We start from the raw sequence: 20,000 nt of genomic DNA, 5'->3' as shown, positions 1-20,000 counted from the left end.
TATTTTTTAATATAATCAAATATAATATTATTATAGGGGCGTCCTGTTGGCGTAGCACGATCGCCTCACAGCAAGAAGGTCGCTGGTTCGAGCCTCGGCTGGGTCAGTTAACGTTTCTGTGTGGAGTTTGCATGTTCTCCCTGTGTTTGCGTGGGTTTCCTCTAAGTGCTCCGGTTTCCCGCACAAGTCCAAAGACATGCGCTATTGGTGAATTGGGTAAGCTAAATTGTCTGTAGTGTATATCTGTGAATGAGTGTGTGAATGAGTGAGTGTGTGTGTGTGTGTGTGTGTGTGTGTGTGTGTGTGTGTGTGTGTGTGTGTGTGTGTGTGTGTGTGTGTGTGTGTGTGTGTGTGTGTGTGTGTGTGTGTGTGTGTGTTTTCCATAGATGAGTTGCAGCTGGAAGGGCATCCGCTGCGTAAAACATCGCTGGATAAGTTGGCAGTTCATTCCGCTGTGGCGACCTCCAGATTATTAATGGGGCTAAGCCAAAAAGAAACTGAATGAATTAATGAATGAATAATACTATTATAATAATGTAATGTTATGTAATAATGATAATAATAATATTACAAAATAAAATGCCCATTGTGGAACAGTCCAGCAGTCACATTTATAAAAAATATATATATTTATTATTTTTAGGTGTAGATTCATTTAAGGTGAACTAATCATCTAAAATATAGAGATTGCATTCATTTAAAATGTCGAAAAGAAGATTGAGTGATATAAATTAAACAGCAATATAAATAAATATTAAATAAAAGTTGTAAGGGTGCATTACTTGCTGGAATTTCTTAGGCCCCCAAAATTACTAAATCCACCCCTGATGTTAAAAAATGTCAAGTGGAGACCTGAAGCTCTGAGTGATGTCTATCAAACATCAGGGGACCTTCGTAGACTGCACTGACACTGAAACACAGTGAAACACACAGGTCTCCTCTTGGTCAACGTTCTAAAAACGTCTCCAGGGGCCTTTTCACTTGATTTTAACATGATTTAAGGCACCTGAAAAATGTCCCCTTTTGGCTCCCGGTTCCTTCTTAGTGGTTGTGTAACAAAACCACAGTCACCACTTAGAGGTAGGCAAATCACACACACACACAAAGAAATATTTACTGCAAAGTCGCAATGCCTAAAAGAAATGTCATTTTGGCAAAGCAGCACAAAGATATAGTTCAAGTTTTAAGTGCTGTTAGTTCTGCGTAAATGCGGTTGTCATGACACTCGGCATCACCTTTGCACCATAAAGCTGCTACAAATGCAAAACCGATAACCAATCATTATGCAAATGATTCAATATTTAAATAGAGCATATTTCAACACCAAATCAGTTGCATTAACTTTGATAGTTGGCCTTCAGAAGCCAAATCCAGAATGTTCGCAGAATATTAATATACCTTGCAAGAATAATGCGCGTGAGGTGCAACGCAGCTGGAGCTGAAGCCGGCACCTGTTGCATCACGATTGATTTTACATTGTTTCTGCCGGAGCATTAATGACGCTGAGTGTTGATGCATTGCGAATTGAACTCAATCAGCGACACAATACTGCAGCATAAACACCCTGGCCTTCATCTGACCTCAGTGAGCGTGTGTGAGAGATTTAGGAGAAACTCCATTGCGCATCATGTCCTCATATGAACTGTCATGTTGGATGATGATAAAGACGCATTATGAACGCGTTATGTCGTGCGCGTTCACACTGTTTCGGTGAGCTGTTCTTTCAGCACCACGGCGTACAGCGCACGACACAAAACTTCCATACAGTCACTGCTACACTGTAGTCCACTGTAACAACCGTGGTACAGCAAACACACATTTGAAGTAATATTGCCAGCGTTATGCAACATCATGCACAGAAGCGGATGCACATTGAAGACTATGAAGATTTCAAGAAATTTAAATGAACAAACTAATTAAAGATTGCATGAAGCCATGCTTACTATTCGTTAAAGACGCGTATACCCATATTGACAAAACGTCATCCCATTTGTGGGTTTGAATTAACGGAGTTAGCGTAAAAGTGTGGGATTCAACAGATTAGAAATGCACTTGAGTGCCAACAGAACCTTCGTGACTCATAAACTACAGGCCTGGCATAGTTATTTATGTAGTTATAGTGAATCCAGAAAACATTATGCAACAAATGTCACACCTGTGGTGCGCTAATAACTGTGATTTTCCGCGCATTAAGAGCTAATAACGTGCCTTCATCTCATCTCAGACAAACCCAACAGTCTGCACTTTTCCTCAGGCTCAAATGATTAACCAGACACCCCACGCGTGTCCGTCACGCTCCACAAAGTGCTTAAAGAATGAAAAAGCACTCATTTATATTCAAACAAAGCGCTTTGGGAGTCTTTTCTCACACTGAGAAACTCACCTATAGTGGTTATGACAGTGATGGCAAAGTAAAACGAGCCTGCAAATTTCCACTGGACCCCTGCTCTGTGCGGCTCGGCCTCCATGATGATGGTCTGCAGCTTTTTATAGTCATCCTCACTGATGTTGTACTTGCCCTGGAGGCGCTTCTCCTCCGCCTCCAGCTGCTCCTTCTCCCGCATCTCGAAGTCCGACTCGAGCGCGTCAAACACCGCGGCCCCGACCAGCAGATAGGTGAACGTGCAGACGATCAGGGACAGCGTCCGCACGTTCTGCCTCTTCATGGCCACCAGGAACCGGCGGCTGAGGGGTTCATGTCCCCTCTTATCCCCCGGGAAGGCGCAGCAGCAGTCTGGAAAGGGCGGATAGGGGCAGTGTTGCTGCCGATGCGTCTTCGGACACCGGTTGCGGCTGTAACAGGTCCCTTGGTCGTGCTCCTGGCTGTTGGAGAGACACAGCAGACTGCTGGAGCGCCGGGACCACAAGCCCTGCAGCCGCGAAACTCTGCGCAAAACCTGCCCGAACCACAGCAAAGTCCTCCCGGCGCGCAGTGCCATCAACTAGCGCGCTCCCCGGGTGATCTCCAAAGAGCTTCTGAACTGAATAAAGCGCCAGAAGCCGCTGGGATTCATGCTCGAGTGACAATTACGCACCTGTTAAATTTCCTCCGCCGCTGCGTTCAAACAAACTCCATCAGATATCCAAACGGCTCCCCTGAACATCTTCTGGAGAAAGAAAAAAAAAAGTTTCCCCCAACCTGTTCATCTGAGGATCATCTTCAGCTGTTCTCACTCCGCCGGTGCGTGAGTAATGCCGACGGTACCGGAGGAGGACCCGTGAACACGCAGCAGCATCATCTGATGATCGGCGGAGACGCGCAGCGCACGACTGATGATCCAAACGTGATCCGACCCAGGAGAAGCTCACTTATTCCCGAGGCTTCGGCGAGACGCTGAGATTAATGCGCTTTACGGCTACGCGAACAACAGGTCCGAGCGCGAACGTGTCCATCTGTTTCCCCGGTGATACATTGGAGGTGACGGATGGATGGACTCGACTCTCGTTTGGCTCCGCTCCTAGCAAAGCTGCACTGTCACGGTATGCCACCGCGAGCGACCGCTGGCAGACTTCAGTGTGTGCCAGTCTGAGAAAACACACGCAGACACGCACGCATCACCAAAGCGCACACACAGATGGAGACACTCAACAGTAAAGGCGTACTGAGAGCGTGTGTGCGCGCGCGCACGTGTGTGCATTACGATCTCAGCTTGAAATACTTGATGTAATTTGCACATTCTCAACAGGTAACCTCAGAAAAATAACGAGAGAATTCAGCTGGGGTTTACTCTCTAAAGGTAAATCATGTTGGGCAGCTGTTCGTAAATGCGCTCAGGATATAATTTCATGAAAATGCGCATAAAGCATTCGCTAAAGCTCAGAAACACCCTCAACCTCAGCGTGTTAATGGACAGAGAACACCACTAGTGCAAAGTGTGTGTGTGATAGAGAGAGGGAAAGTCATTTTATTACACTTATTAACATTTTATTATATAACGAGGCATAACAAGAAATATATAAAAAATAAAATAGTGTGCGCGGTGAGGCTGAGCAGGAGCGAGTACTATATATAAAATTAGCATAGTTATTACAGAAAATACAACTTCACCTTGCAAATCTCATTTAATACCTTGTTACTATTCCTGTGTGAAGCGTTTGCGTGAGCGCGTGTTACGCATGAGAGAATGCGCCACGCAGCAGCCAGAGTTAAATATTAGTTAACCAGAGGAGAAAGTGTGAACATTATTATCTTCCAACGCTTCTAACGTGAATGGGAGGACTATTCCAGTTAATAAATATTTAACAGCTTCCCCCGACCAGACATTCTTCAACACATTTCAGCGTTTCAGTTACAATGCACCTTGACTTTCGTCTGATTTTATAGTCTCATGTAAAACAGGACACGTTTAATGCATCTGGACATTAAGAACAAGCTCATTGAACACATAAAAGGATAACTGTACCTTCAACACAGCATTAGAACCTTCTGAGTTCAGTTTCTGTAAGGTATCTGGGACTAAAATAACTAGTGTGCTGGACACCGTGGAGTATTTTAGTAGATAAATGTAGGTCCTGTCCCAATATTTGAGCTGTGTCCCGGTGAAAGCGACAAAAAGTGGAGATTCAAAGTAAAAACAATGTAGATAAATTAAACTCACTCTATTAACATCTCACTCATTCATTTACTATGCCTCTCATTCTCCCGCTCTTCGCTGATGGAATAAAGGGTCAAATCAAACGTTACCATGGGCCAACTTTGACCTGCGGGCCCTTGTTTGGGCGTCTCTGCTCTAAATAAAACAGCATATATATTTAAGTATCAATATATATATATTAAGCAGCTCAACTCCTTGTTCAAGCTCTTGTTCTCTCCAGACTGGACTATTGCAACTCTCTACTAGCCGGGCCTCCAGCTACTTCTATCAAACCTCTTCAGATGCTTCAGAACGCAGCAGCAGGAGTGGTCTACAATGAACCTAAAAGAGCACATGTCACTCCGCTGCTCATCCGTTTGCACTGGCTGCCAGTTGCTGCTCGCATCAAATTCAAAGCTCTGATGTTTGCTTACAAAGCGATTTCTGGCTTTGCTCTTTCTTATCTGCTCTCACTTCTGCAGCTCTATGTGCCCTCCAGAAACTTGCGTTCTGTGAATGAACGTCGCCTCGTGGTTCCATCCCAAAGAGGGAAGAAATCACTTTCCCGAACGCTCGCGTTCAATCTGCCCAGTTGGTGGAATGAACTCCCTAACAGCATCAGAACAGCAGAGTCACTCGCTGTCTTTAAGAAACGACTAAAAACTCAACTATTTAGTCTCCACTTCACTTCCTAATCTGCAATTGCCTCTCTGGCTCACCCGCTATCTCTCTTACAAAAAAATTAATTAAAAAATAAAAAAAAATACTAATGTTTTGCTTCTTACACTTTAAATCCCTGAAATTTGCCTACAGCACTTATTCATTGTTGCTCTTATAGTTGTGTAAATTGCTTCCTTGTCCTCAATTGTACGTCGCTTTGGATAAAAGCGTCTGCTAAATGATTAAATGTAAATGTAAATATTCATACCTTGTTGTGTTTCATGTTTGGTTAATGGCAAACACACCGCATTTTAGGTTATTAACTGGAGATCCCCCTTCACCAGCTGTCAAAACCCCATCGAACACAACACCTCCAGAATGCAGTTTGTGTATGTATTTCTCTTCCTCGATAAGGAATAGATTGTTGCTGCATAAAAGAAAGCAAATATCATGCTGAATAAATAACATTATTAATTTTATTGATGAACCATCCCTTTAATACACAATGTATACCCTAACTTTCAAAATAATTAGGTGGTTAGAAAAGAGCAGTCATGCATACATTTCTAAGAGTATCTAAGAGTACAGGTAGTTTTTCTGCTTACAAAAAAGGTTTGTGTTATGCGTTGCATGAAAACTACCTTACTGGCCAGTAGCTATGCAAACCAATTAGCATGCAACTACTGAATTGTCTAGTTCATTCATTCATTTTCTTTTCTCTCATTCACACACATACACTATGGACAATTTAGTTTACCCAGTTCACCTGTCATGCATGTCTTTGGACTTGTGGGGGAAACCAGAGCACCTGGAGGAAACCCACGCCAATACAGGGAGAACATGCAAACTCCACACAGAAACGCTAACTGACCTAGCCGAGGCTCAAACCAATGACCTTCTTGCTGTGTGGGGATAGTGCTACCCACTCCGCCACCGTGGCGCCCTGAATTAGCTAGTTTTAAATTTTAATTACCTGCTAATTTAAAGTTTATGAGTTTGTTTATTCAAATATTTTCAATAAGGCCAATTAAAATGAACCCAAAATACAAATTTAGCATATATGTTCTGCTTGAGCTCAATTGGTTTTGGTTAATTGAACTAGCTGCATGTAGCTTTAGAATATTTGTTTTTGAGTTTGAGTTCTGCTAAATTATTCTGTTGTGAATCTCTGTGAACTACAACAGAAATAATGTCCAGTATAGTATATAAAGTCACGCTGCAGTGGAAAAACAGTTAAAATTGTGCATGACTTCATCATGAGCTTGGAGGACTGCATCCATACATCTCTGCACTGACTCAAATCACTTATAAAGTCTTCTGGAATGCCAAAGAAAGCGTTCTTGCAGGACTCCAAGAGTTCATCAGGATTCTTTGGATTCATCTTCAATGCCCTCTCCATCATCTTACCCCAGACATGCTCAATAATGTTCATGTTTGGTGACTGGGCTGGCCAATCCTGGAGGACCTTCTTTGCTTTCAGGAACTTTGATGTGGAGGCTGAAGTATGAGAAGGAGCGCTATCCTGCTGGAGAATTTGCCCTCTCCTGTGGTTTGTAATGTTATGGGCAGCACAATTGTCTTGATACCTCAGGCTGTTGATACTGAATGTAACCCAAAACATGACTTTTCCTTTACCGAACTTGACTAATTTCTGTGAGAATCTTGGGTCCATGCTGGTTCCAGTAGGTTTTCTGCAGTATTTGTGATGATTGGGATGCAGATCAACAGATGATTCATCAGAAAAATTCACCTTCTGCCACTTTTTCAAATAATCAACTAGAAGTCGAGGGTAACGCTTTACAATAGGGTTCATTAGTTAATGCATTTACTAACATGAACTAATCATGAACAACACATGTACAGCATTTATTAATCATAATTGAACATTTACTAATGCATTATTAACATTCAAGTCTATGCTTGTTAACATTAGTTAATGCACCATGATTTAACATGAACTAACAATGAACTACTGTATTTTCATTAACTAACGTTAACTAACATGAACAAATACTGTAGTAAATGTATTGTTCATTGTTTTTTCATGTTAGTAAATGTATTAATTAACTTTAACTAATGAACCTTAATGTAAAGTGTGACCAAGTCGAGTTATTATTTGTTGCTCTTACAACTGGGATCGACGACAAGACTTTGTCAGGTAGTCTTTATTTAAATGTATTAATTCATACCATTTTCAGTGCCTCACGGCACGCGCTCAGTGATTATCTCTCAGTGATTATTTAATCACTCTCCGTCTAGTTACCAGACCTAATCTGCATCAAAATAAGCAAACACAAGCTGCATATCAACATTCATACCGTATGCTGAGAATCTGAGCGAATGCAGCACTATCAAACATGAATAATCGTCTGGTAAACACGCGGAGAGATGCGAGCAGACGCTGACGCTCGGCATCTAAACACAGCCACAGCAGAAAATGTTCAGTCTGATCTGCTGCCGCTAAGTTTAGTTTCATTTTCTCACATTTCAAAAGCCCCCACGACACTCACCCACACACACGGAGGATATTTCGAGATCTGCGAAGAGAGAGAGAGAGAGAGAGAGAGAGAGATTTGATTTTTACAAAAACTTTATTACATTAAAACAAACACAATATTACTATAAATTAGTCAATTCAATTTACATCAATGAAAAACTATACATTTCAATTAAGTGTAAAAACAACATTGCTTTCGCAACACAAAGCATTATTATAGCACCAAATATTTTCGAAAGTTTCCAAATCATCCATTTGTATATAGTAACTAAAATCAGTTAAGACTCTTGCTTGTATCATGCTTGAAAAAACAATTACTACATTATGTTGTGTGTTATTTTCAATTTTCCTCCTTCTGCTCACATACACAGCCATTTTTGCTTGTCTAGTATAAAGTTCAGTAATTGACAAGAACATATCTTACTCCTTACATATTTAAAACCGAAGATGAATGTTTCAACCGAGAAAGTCTCACAACATCTAGCAAAAAAACTTTGCAATAACTTGGACCCAATTTAACACATTTCACAAAGACATGAAAAATGGTTTAGAGAGAGAGAGAGAGAGAGAGAGAGAGAGAGAGAGAGAGAGAGAGAGAGAGAGAGAAAGAGAGGACTGCTTAATGAAGATTTCAGTGGAAAGAGCTGTAGGTCAGAAAACACTTGTGAAGTTTGATATTATAACACAAGCAGTGTTTGGGAAGCTTTTAAACTGTCATACGGGAAAGTTAAGCAGTTTATGAAATAATAAAATAAGTTGTTTTGTATGCTTGTGTATGACTGCATCTTTTATATTAGCGCTTTTGGGGGGTGGAAAAACAACATGATAATGCATGTGATTTAATGACAATACAAGAACATTACACACAGCCTGAAAACATGCCATGGCTACATTCATGTATTGCATGTTCAAACTTTTTTTTAATGAGCTGATTCAACAAAATCATTTCATTTATTTGGAGGCGACTTTACTTTTGTAAAAGCAGTTAAATTACCTTAATCTGTCTTGGGACAACATAAGGAAATCATGTGGAACCCTGCATATTTTACTGTGTAAAAAGCAAAGTAAACAGCTACATAAGTCATAAAGAGTAGAGAATAGAGCCAGAATAGCTATTTATAGGCCTTAAAAAAAAAAAAAAAAAAAAAAAAAAAAAAAATATATATATATATATATATATATATATATATATATATATATATATATATATATATATATATATATATATATATATATATATATATATATATATTAAAGAGAAATTAAAAGTTATATAGACACCATTGATTCCAAACTGGGAACAGGGAGCTAGGACATTTACAAAGTTGCAAAAAAGTTGCAAATAACTAATATATATATATATATATATATATATATATATATATATATATATATATATATATATATATCATCGAAAGTGAATAAAATATATTAAAATAAATCTAATATAGATAACGCAGCAAAAGAGACGAGTTTATGTTTAGAGAGAGTAACTAAGATTTACTTAAGTCTCTTAAAGTCTTTTACTGCAATACAACATCAAAACCAGCACCTTATTTTTTTTACACTAGTTTAATAAAGCATCTTGTTAGAGAAACGGAAAACATTTGATCTTGTTTAGCGACTGGAAAATGTATTTAAGTAGGCAGCACTGGTCTCGCACATACGACCACAGAGTTCAGACTCATTTCCACTGTCTTGTTTTCAGCTTTGCACATTCATTTATAAGCACTTTTTTTGTCTGAGAATATTCTTTGCCTAATCTTATGCTGATCCATCTTTGGTTTTATCTTTTGACCTTTATGTCTCTTCTCACCTGCGCTGCTGCCGTTGCAATATAATGAGGGTGTGGCAGAGAGAGAGAGAGAGAAAAAGAGAAAGAAAGAGAGAGAGAGCTTAGGTAAATCTCTGAGCTCAGATGCTGGAAACATGGAAATTAATTGAAGTTGTGGTTCTTCTGAGCTCATTTGCATACAAGGAGGAATGGGTCAAATCCCTCATGTAACAGACGTTCATTTAAGCTATAGGAAAATATATAAATAATATAAAAATGATGTTTTTTTTTCTTGGTTTAAAGCATTCATTACTTTCCCTCTATTGTTACTGAAGCTGAAGGATGGATGCTTTCTCTCTTTTCTTGCAGAATAAATGAAACAATGAGCTTTACTGTCTGTAGATCAAAGAGAAAGAAGGATTTAATTGAAATATTTAAATAAACAAACATTACATTAGCATACAGATAAATGCATTGTTATTATTATTACTAGTAGTAATAGAGGTCAAACTCAGAGGTAAATTGAACCCAAGCTCATTCTGAAAATGTAGTTTCGCAGATGTTTCTGGAGAGTAAAGTTGTTTGAATGATTATTAATTAAAATCTAGCCAGCTGGAAAATATTTAAATCACGTTTTCCATGTTATATAGCATCTACAACAACAATGTGAACTTATATTATGACGTGTTTGGACATTATCTTCTGAATTCTACACAATTATCCAAAGACCTGAGGAGATTTCTGTGCATGAAATACTGGCGAATCAGCCTGATCTCACGAGAAAATTCGTACGAACTCGTACGAGTTCAGTCGTACGAAATGGAACGATTTTAAAAAGGAGGCGTGGCACCTAACCCCACCCCTAACCCCAACCGTCATTGGGGGATAAGCAAATCGTACTAAATTGTACGAATTAGAAAGTACGAATTCATACGAATTAGCCACTAAATGAAAAAGTGACGAATTGCCGTGAGATTGTGTTGCAGATTAACCTGCTGCTGAATCTACAATATTGTATGTAAATAAATATGAAATAAGTGGAGATGATGTGTCCAGATGATTGACATAAGCAACATAATGGTTCATTCAAGAGTTCACACTGCTGATGATTGATTATAAATCTTGTTTGGCATGCTGTCCCGGGATAGAGCGCTGAGCTCATAAGATTCTTCCCTGAACCCAACCAATTTTACCGATTAATCCGCCTGCCCGCTTACTTCCCTAAACCCAACCAACAATTTACAAAAGCCATCCAGAAAAAGAAAAGCCCTCATCTGATTTTTACCTCGTTTTTGGATTTTACCACATTCTCACCCTGCTATTCACTTGTTCACTTTATATTTTTTGGATTTTGTTTTTGTCTTACCTGATTTCTGGAACCACTCTTCCCCGGATTCGAACCCGGTCGTCGTCGTCATCGTCGCGGTCAACTCCTCTCTGCGTCTCAAGTCTGCCGACGTACATGACGAGCTAACTGGACAAACCAGTTGTGGCAGGAAAGCCCTCCACACAGAGGTAAGCGGTCAGCTGGTAAGCGCCAAAAGGAACGGCGTCACACCGCTACGTAGCAATGAAATGCAGTCATACGTACCTCCGGCTACGTAATTAGCGGTCTCCAGAAACGTTTGCGGGATTACGTTTTCAGAATGAGCCTGTGTTGGGTAAATTAATGCAACTTTACTGTAATAAATGCTGGGTTTCACACAATTCCTACATGTTGCCTCAACATTAAACTTAATCGTTTAACCAATTTAAGTAAATTGAACATAAAACATTTAAGTTGTCCCCTCAAAACCCTTAAGACTTGCGTTGTTTCAACTCATTTTAAATAAGTAGTTTAAACAAGCAGCGAAAGTCAGTCTGTATCCAAAAATTTTCTTCTTTCGCTCCTCTGGAAATCAGCGGTTGCTGTAACAAGTTGTGAATACTGGTATAACAATAGAGGACCATCTCAATAATAAGGATAACAAATTTGAAGTCTCTGAAACGGTTTCCTGCAGATTTTAGCTCCAACTTGCTTCACCACACCTTGCAATGTTACATAAAAGGGACCTATAATGCAAAAATTATTTTTATAAGGGGTTTAAACACAGCTGTGGGGCAGCAGTGTGTGAACATAACCAGCTTCCAATTGTAAAAATGTATAAACTCTATTTATTTATAATCACACTTTGTAAAAACAGAAACAATTTGTTTGTCATTCTCCCTTTGTACATGTCATCAGAGGGGGAAAGCCCCACCCATTAGTGACCATCTCCCCCTCATTTGCATAGACAGCCCTAAATGAGAAGCAGCCGACGCTCAAACACTTCTTATTTCATCGAAATAATATCAGTCCTGTTTTGAATCTGCCGCTATGCTAACACATAGGCGTTTGTAGCTCCGCCTTCTTTTGAGAAGAGCACAATCTTATTTAAATTTAAAGCGACAGCCACCAAAACCCCACATTTTGGAGCAAAGCCTAAAAGTGGCAGAATGCAAAGAGTTATAAAGAAAAAAATGTGGGGTGTTTCGAGTTGAAACTTCACATACACACTCTGGGGACGTCAGAGACTTATTTAATATCTTGTAAAAAAGAGTATAGTAGGTCCCCTTAAAATCAACAAAATGTGTTAAAAGTTCACTAAAGTTTTAAATGCTCTTCAAAACATACAAAAAAAATAAAAATCCCCTGCACCCTGGATGGCGTGAGGGTGAGTGAATATTGTCAGGATATGTTCGTGTCCGGGTGTAAATCCCTTTAGCTTGAATACGCTGTTTCAAAGCTGAATACTTTCAGAGCTAAATATATCTGAACTATAAATAGACTTTAAAATGTATTAGTAATGCAATTTTGGAGGCACTTGAGCTAAAAGAGCCTGAATTGACTGTCAGAGTTCAGTGAGTGGGCGACTCAATATTCCGACACTAACACAACATCACGGATCAATACAGCGCTCTCTTTTCAGGTAATATCGTAAAGTTATTCATGAGTGCTACTATTTCCAGCCGTCGCGCTTCATTTATCTAGATTTGTCTTCATTTTCTCTGCACTTTGGCATTCCTAAACATATTTATTCTGTCAAGCAACTTTTTCTGAGCAACATAGAAATGAGTTTCATCTTCTCTAAAGGTGTCTCGCCTGTGATCTCACGTCTTCATTTGACCCTTCGCGTGTTTGTTTTGAAGGACCCAGAGGATCCATGAGAACCTCGCAGCAGCTCTGGGGCGGAAATCGACTAAATAATTCACTGATCAGTACAGAAGTCACACGTGTGTTCATGTCTGCAGATGAGATCCGGAGAAGAGCCTCAAAGCTTTTGTGTGTGTGTTGAAAAATGACAGCAGTATACTGTCTTCTGTATTTCTGTAGTCTGTCTCGCTCTTTCTCCACAGGTAAGTGGATAATGAGAAGCTAATTTATGAGATAAAATGAAATCCCAAGCTAAAACTAATTTTTTTTCAGGTCATATTAGATTGTGTGTGTGTTCACTTGTCATTTTCATCCTTTTGAGTGTTCTTGACTGTGTCACGATATAGCTGCCGCCTTTTATTGTTTCTTTAAGAACACACACATTTTCCTAACGGTGCAACCCTCGAAAGTCACAGAGAGACTAACAGAGATCTCATGCTTTCAGTTCACTTATTTGTATAGCACTTTGTACGACATATACAGTTGAAGTCAGAATTATTAGCCTCCCTTTGAATTTATTATTATATTGAATTTAAACAGACCAAATTTTCACAGTATTTTCACAGTATGTCTGATAATATTTTTCCTTCTGGAGAAAGTCTTATTTGTTTTAGCTCCAGTTCTAGTAAATTGAACTATGTCAGTCCAGTTTTCAGAGTTGAAGTTCATTCATTCATTTTCATGTCGGCTTAGTCCCTTTATTTATCCGGGGTCGCCACAGCGGAATGAACCGCCAGCACATTTTTAAGCAGCGGATGCCCTTCCATCCACAACCCATCTCTGGTAAACTTACATTCACACACACACTACAGACAATTAAGCCTACCCAATTCACCTGTACCGCATGTCTTTGGACTGTGGGGGAAACCGGAGCACCCGGAGGAAACCCACGTGAACGGAGGGAGAACATGCAAACTCCACACAGAAACGCCAACTGAACCGAGGATCGAACATGTGACCCAGCGACCTTCTTGCTGTGTGGCGACAGCACTACCCACTCGTCGCCTATTGAAGTTCAGTTTAGTTTTTTTTTTTTACTGCTGAAAGTCCAAACAGTGAAGAGCAAATTCATCGATCTGCAGTCCCAAACCAAGCAGGCCAGTGGTGACAGTGGTGAGGAACAAACCTTCACCGATTGACGAAAGTGAAGGAAAGAAAAAAAAAAAAACCTTGGGAAAAAAACAGGCTAAAGGCTGATTTATACTTCTGCGTCAGCGCCGTAGCACACGCCGGTGTGCCCTTCGCCGTGGCCGTCGCCGTCACTGACGTGCACCTCTCAAAAATTGTAACTACACGTCGCAACTATACGTCGCAACAACGCGTAGCGCAAGCTCTGTGATTGGTCGGCTTGCTAGCGCCGACGAGTCTGGGCGGGACCGAGAGCCGCGCGAATGCCGCGAGCTATTGTTTACAAGTGTGGAGTCCCGTGAAGGAGCTCCGGATGGAAAGTTTTGTTCTGTGTTTACCTCATGGTTAAAGTTGTTGCACGTTCGCCGGTTCCTGCCTCAAAATAAGCGAGTTTGAGTCACTTGTACATCCAGGAAGTGTTCAGGAAAAGCAAAACAGAAGCGAAGAAACTCGACACAGAGGAACATTTACACCTCACTGCCCACTAGCGTTTCGGAAGTGTTAATGCAGACCAACAGAGACAGCGCGCAGAAGTATAAATGCAAAGCCACGCGCGTTGCATGCGCCGTGGGTTACGCCGGTCACTTGACGCAGAAGTATAAATCAGGTCTCCTCTGACCAACCTCCTTGTGCAGAGCTGCAGTCTAGGCGGCGGAGGCTGGAGAATAGGCTAATGATGATTGGATTTAGGTGTGGGGTTCAGTGCCATAGCTTCTTTTAAAAATCGTACATTTCCATACAACTGAACTCGAAGTCATGCGAAATAGCCACTGAACTGACAAGACGTAAAATAGTTCCATTTCTTTGTGAAGTCAGCACATCCAGAGAGAGTGAGAGAGAGAGAGAGACATGACTGGCTCTGCACTGCTGTCTGCTGACTGATAAAACTCACAGCTGGTTGTCATGGAGACGGAAAGCCACAGATAGGCTCTCAGACAAACCCGAACCCTCTCCGCAGTACACCAGGATCAGCCCGAGGAGAGACACCCACAAATCCCAATAAAGTCTCCCAGCACGAGTGGACGGAGCGGCAAACGGACATTCATTGACTGTCTGTTGTGTTGTGGAGAGGCTGAATCAGCAAGAATAACTCCCGTGGCCTGTGGTTCTCCTTCCATGCGCCGCGAGAGAGCACTCAGAAAACTGACGCTCAGTGCTGAGTGTGTGTGAAAGTGCACTTCATCGACACAAGTGCGCACTCAGTTACTACAGCGCAGATCAGCTTTAGGAGGGCGAGGGCGCTCTTTGTTGTCATGTTATCGCTATTGTATAGTTGGAGCATCAGATGACTTGAACGCAATCTATAGTGTTCACTAAAGACTAAACTGCAAGTCAACAATGAAGTCTGTGAAGCATTCAAGAGTTTTCGTGAGCGATATTACATGCTTTTTCATATTTCATACTTCCTTTTCTGCATCTGACACATTCAACATCCTTTAGTGTGTATGTTTCTACATAAAAACGATTTAATATTGCACACTTAATATATTACTCCACTGCACATACCTATTTATAAATTAGCAATATCACACGAGTAGCTGTGCGATGTGGCTGTATCAGCACTGGTGGGAGGCATGCGTTGGCATGAGGCCACAGGCCAAGTGCCTTAAGCCTGATTTATACTTCTGCGTCAAGTGACCGGCGTAACCCACAGCGCATGCAACGCGCGTAGCTGTGCATTTATACTTCTGCGCGCTGTCTCTGTTGGTCTGCATTAACACTTCCGAAACGCTAGTTGGCAGTGAGGTGTAAATGTTCCTCTGTGTCACATTCTTCGCTGCTGTTTTGCTTTACCTGAACACTTCCGGGATGTACAAGTGGCTCAAACTCGCTTATTTTAAGGCAGGAACCATCGGACGTGCAAGAACTTTAACTATGAGGTAAACACAAAACAAAACTTTCCATCCGGAGCTCCTTCACGGGACTCCACACTTGTAAACAATCGTTCTATTGGGCTAGTGCCGCTCGCGCGGCTCTCGGTCCCGCCCAGACTCATCAGTGCTACCAAGCCGACCAATCACAGAGCTTGTGCTACGCATTGTTGCGACGTGTGGTTACATTTTTTGAGAGGTGCACGTCAGTGACGGCGACGGCCACGGCGAAGGGATATGCGTCAACGTCGTAGCATACGCCGGTGTTTGACGCAGAAGTATAAATCAGCCTTTAGTGTCCCACCAGTGACGATCAGTGGAGTAAATTAACAAACTACAAATATTCAAATTACTGTAATTGAGTATTTTTTTTTTTCTTCAGGAATTGTAATTTACTAAGTAGTTTTAAAAATTTGGCTATTACTTTTCCTTGAGTACCTTTTTAGTGCAGTATCGATACTCTTACTCCACTATTTTCCTTGTACCTGCAGTCACTACTGTCTTTTTCTTTCTTGTCTATAGTGATTGGCTAAAGTAGAAAGATCAGTCCTGTGATTCCTGCCTAATCAAATCGCACATAGAAGGTAAATCGCATCATACTGAACAACCTCAAGACATGGGCGCTTTATAAATGCAGCAAACTGTTTGGAAGCATTAAAAATGTACAAGATGTTCAAAATCTTTACACGCATTGACCCTGAGACAATTTATAGACTGTATATCACTGACTGAAGGATGTCCACTGTATGATGACTGAAATCACCAAACAGCCTTAAATCACTAAATAGAACGAAAGAAGAATGACTGAACAAAGGAAGGAAGGACCAATTGAATGAAGGAAGGATTCAAGCAAAGACTGAACAAAGGAAGGAAGGAAAAAAGTAATGAAAGAAGAAAGGTAGGAACAAATGAAGTAAAGAACAAATCAACAAAGTAACGAACGAACAAAGTAACAAACAAAGTAACAAAGTAATGAACAGAGCAATGAACAAAGTAATGAACGAACAAAGTAACGAGTGAACAAAGTAACGAATAAAGTAACAAAGTAATGAACAAAGCAATGAACAAAGTAATGAACGAACAAACAAAGTAACGAACGAACAAAGTAACGAATAAAGTAACAAAGTAATGAACAAAGCAATGAACAAAGTAATGAACGAACAAAGTAACGAACGAACAAAGTAACGAATAAAGTAACAAAGTAATGAACAAAGCAATGAACAAAGTAATGAACGAACAAACAAAGTAACGAACAATCAAAGTAACGAACAATCGAAGTAACGAACAATCGAAGTAACGAACAAAGTAACTACCAAATGAACAAAGTAACGAATAAAGTAACAAACAAACGAAGTAACAAACAAACAAAATAATGAACGAAGTAACAAATGAATGAATGGCCAGTCCAGTCACCAGATATGAACATCATTGAGCATGTCTGGGGTAAGATGAAAAAGAGCGCATTGAAGATGAATCCAAAGAATCTTGATGAATTCTGGGAGTCCTGCAAGAACACTTTCTTTGGCATTCCACATGACTTTATTAATCAGTGATTTGACTCTTTGCAGAGATGTATGGATGCAGTCCTCCAAGCTCATGGGAGTCATACACAATATTAATTCTTTATCCACCGAGCATGACTCTATATTCTATACTGGACATTATTTTTGTTAAGTGACAAGACTTTTGTCTAAGCAAAGTCAGACCTTACTGTCCTAATTAAATAGTCACAAATTAAGGCATCATCATATTTTATTTTAGTAAAATCAGCGTAATCTAGAGGCCTTTGCCTTTCATATAAGCCACCTCTGATACCAAATGATCAACTAGAAGTCAAGTTATTGTTGTTGCTAAAACTTGGATTTTTGTCAGGTAGTGTATGAGTATTGCAGAAGTCCACAGTGTCATGTGGATGCTGAAAGGATCTATTATGCAGCATTAGTCTCTCATTACAGTGAAGATATTGAGAGAGCATTACTTTTGTACGCTGTTCAGTTGTAATAGCTCTGCTTCAAGGTCAAAGTGAGGATGTCAGAGGTCAGATGTGCCGCAGGTTCAGCCGTCAGCCTGACAGGAACAGTAAAACAGCATTAGTAGTACAAGCTGAGAAGATTAACAAGCTCTCTTCTGCATTTTAACTATGTTTGGTGTGTGTGTGTGTGTGTGTGTGTGCGCGTGTTTGATGAAGCCAGTGAATTTTCCATCCTGTGGTGACAGAGCAGATCAAAGCGAACGTCAGGAAACCTGTGCTGAGATAATCTTATTAATGAAGGAACATGAACACACACACACACACACACACACACACACACACACACACACACACTAAGAACATACTGTTCAATCAGCAATACACACACACACACACAGACAATGACACACGGACATTAAGAACACACTGTTCAATCAGCAACACACACACACACACACACACACACACACACACACACACACACACACACACACACACACACACACACATTAAGAACGTAATGTTCAATCAGCAACACACACACACACACACACACACACACACACACACACACACACACACACACACACACACACACACACACACATTAAAAAACATACTGTTCAATCAGCAATATACACACACACACACACACACACACACACACACACACACACACACACACACACACACTAAGAACATACTGTTCAATCAGCAATACACACACACACACACACACACACACAGACAATGCCACACGGACATAAAGAATACACTGTTCAATCAGCAACACACACACACGCACATACAGACAATGACACACGGACATTAAGAACACACTGTTCAATCAGCAACACACACACACACACACACACACACACACACACACACACACACACACACACACACACACACACACACACACACACACACACACACACACACACACACACACACACACACACAGACACATTAAGAACATACTGTTCAATCAGCAACACACACACACACACACACACACACACACACACATTAAGAACATACTGTTCAATCAGCAACACACACACACACACACACACTAACACACACACACACACACACACACACACACACACACACACACACACACACACACACTAACACACACACAGACACAAACACACGCACGCACACATGCACACACAAAACACACACAAACAATTAGTTTCCTCAATACATTGCCTTATCTTCAATAACCTTTCATAAATCATAACCTTTAGATGAATCATATTTAAATACAAATGAGCTGCTCGGCTAAAGACTGTGTGATTTAGAGACACAATTTGTTCAGATGGACTTTGAGGCCTTGAATCTCTGAGTGGACGTTTTATGCTAATTGAATTACCGCAAAACGCAATCACTTATGATTATAGCACATAATGTAGACCATCTCGACCGCCTCCTGCATTATCATCGCCGGACCACACCACAATAAAAGCATTAATATCACATTTCCAGCAATCATCGGCTGCTAGAAAGCTCACTTCAGAGAAAAATGAGCTCCATTCCTGCAACAATGTGAGCCGAGATGAGCTTCCGCTACGAAATCAGCAGGAGAATATTAACATTTCATATGCGTTTCATCTTAATGTTTTGGTATTTCAGAGTAAGTTTGAAACATTTTCTAGTTTGAGACATAAACAAGTCCTTAAAAAACAATGAATAGATGTTGGTTATGTGTGCACATTTTAATCAATGTTTTATCTAATGAGTATAATCGCCACGACAGAAGACAACATGTGAAATTTCAGCCTAGAATTTGAAGAGATTGATCAAAATCTTCATCAAATTCACAAGCAAACACGTCAAAGATACAAAATTGTTCTGTAGTTACATAAAAGTCCAATTCACACTGACAGAAAACCAGTTATGAAGCCCATTATCTGATTTATGAACCCCCAAATGTGCTATAAGCGGCAAACATTCATACATGAAAATATTGTGACAGGTCTACTATTTACATGCACATAATAAAGTCAAACCTGGAGAGATCTTGTCCAGGTCATATTTCAGATGATTCTATGACATTTTTTATTTATTTTATTTATTTTTTTTTGTTCACAATTAAGCACATTTTACATCCAGCTCTCATTACCATAGTATAAAAAAACAAACAAACTTGAACTTATTTGAGATCATAATTGTACACAGCTATGAAAAACAATTAAGAGACCACTTGATAATTCTGTTTACACTGGATGATTATTTAGGCATGTTTTATATCTGTTTATGAAAAGGTCTGATAACATTTTTATGGCAATTTTCAAATAAAAATAATGTCATTTAGATCTTTTGTGATTTAAAATCAGGGTT

General features: G+C 40.2%; 2 protein-coding genes across 6 annotated transcripts in view; both read right to left on the bottom strand.

Moving 5' to 3' along the window:
* kcnk9 (potassium channel, subfamily K, member 9) overlaps positions 1-3,197 on the bottom strand; it is a 71,875-nt gene extending 68,678 nt beyond the window's left edge. The window contains exon 1 of one of the 2 annotated variants that reach the window (XR_015516262.1): positions 2,384-3,197. Coding sequence is in view for 1 of the 2 variants with exons in the window: in NM_001128549.1 (NP_001122021.1) it covers positions 2,384-2,666 (283 nt within the window). In the remaining variant the exon portion in view is untranslated. The remainder of the gene's footprint in view (positions 1-2,383) is intronic. The other variant, NM_001128549.1, reaches the window with a different exon arrangement.
* A 16,159-nt stretch (positions 3,198-19,356) lies between these two features.
* Positions 19,357-20,000, bottom strand: part of trappc9 (trafficking protein particle complex subunit 9) — a 303,088-nt gene continuing 302,444 nt past the window's right edge. For all 4 annotated transcript variants that reach the window (XM_088651464.1, XM_088651465.1, XM_087295234.2 and 1 more), the window contains one exon: positions 19,357-20,000. This exon is cut by the window's right edge and continues 2,163 nt beyond it. The gene's annotated coding sequence lies outside the window, so the exon portion shown is untranslated.

This window comes from Danio rerio, chromosome 19, assembly GCF_052040795.2.
Source record: "Danio rerio strain M-AB ecotype USA chromosome 19, GRCz13ab, whole genome shotgun sequence".
In the NCBI taxonomy this organism is placed as follows: Eukaryota; Metazoa; Chordata; class Actinopteri; order Cypriniformes; family Danionidae; genus Danio; species Danio rerio.
The sequence above is the reverse complement of the archived record's forward strand: the minus strand, read 5'-3'. Positions and strand labels throughout refer to the sequence as shown.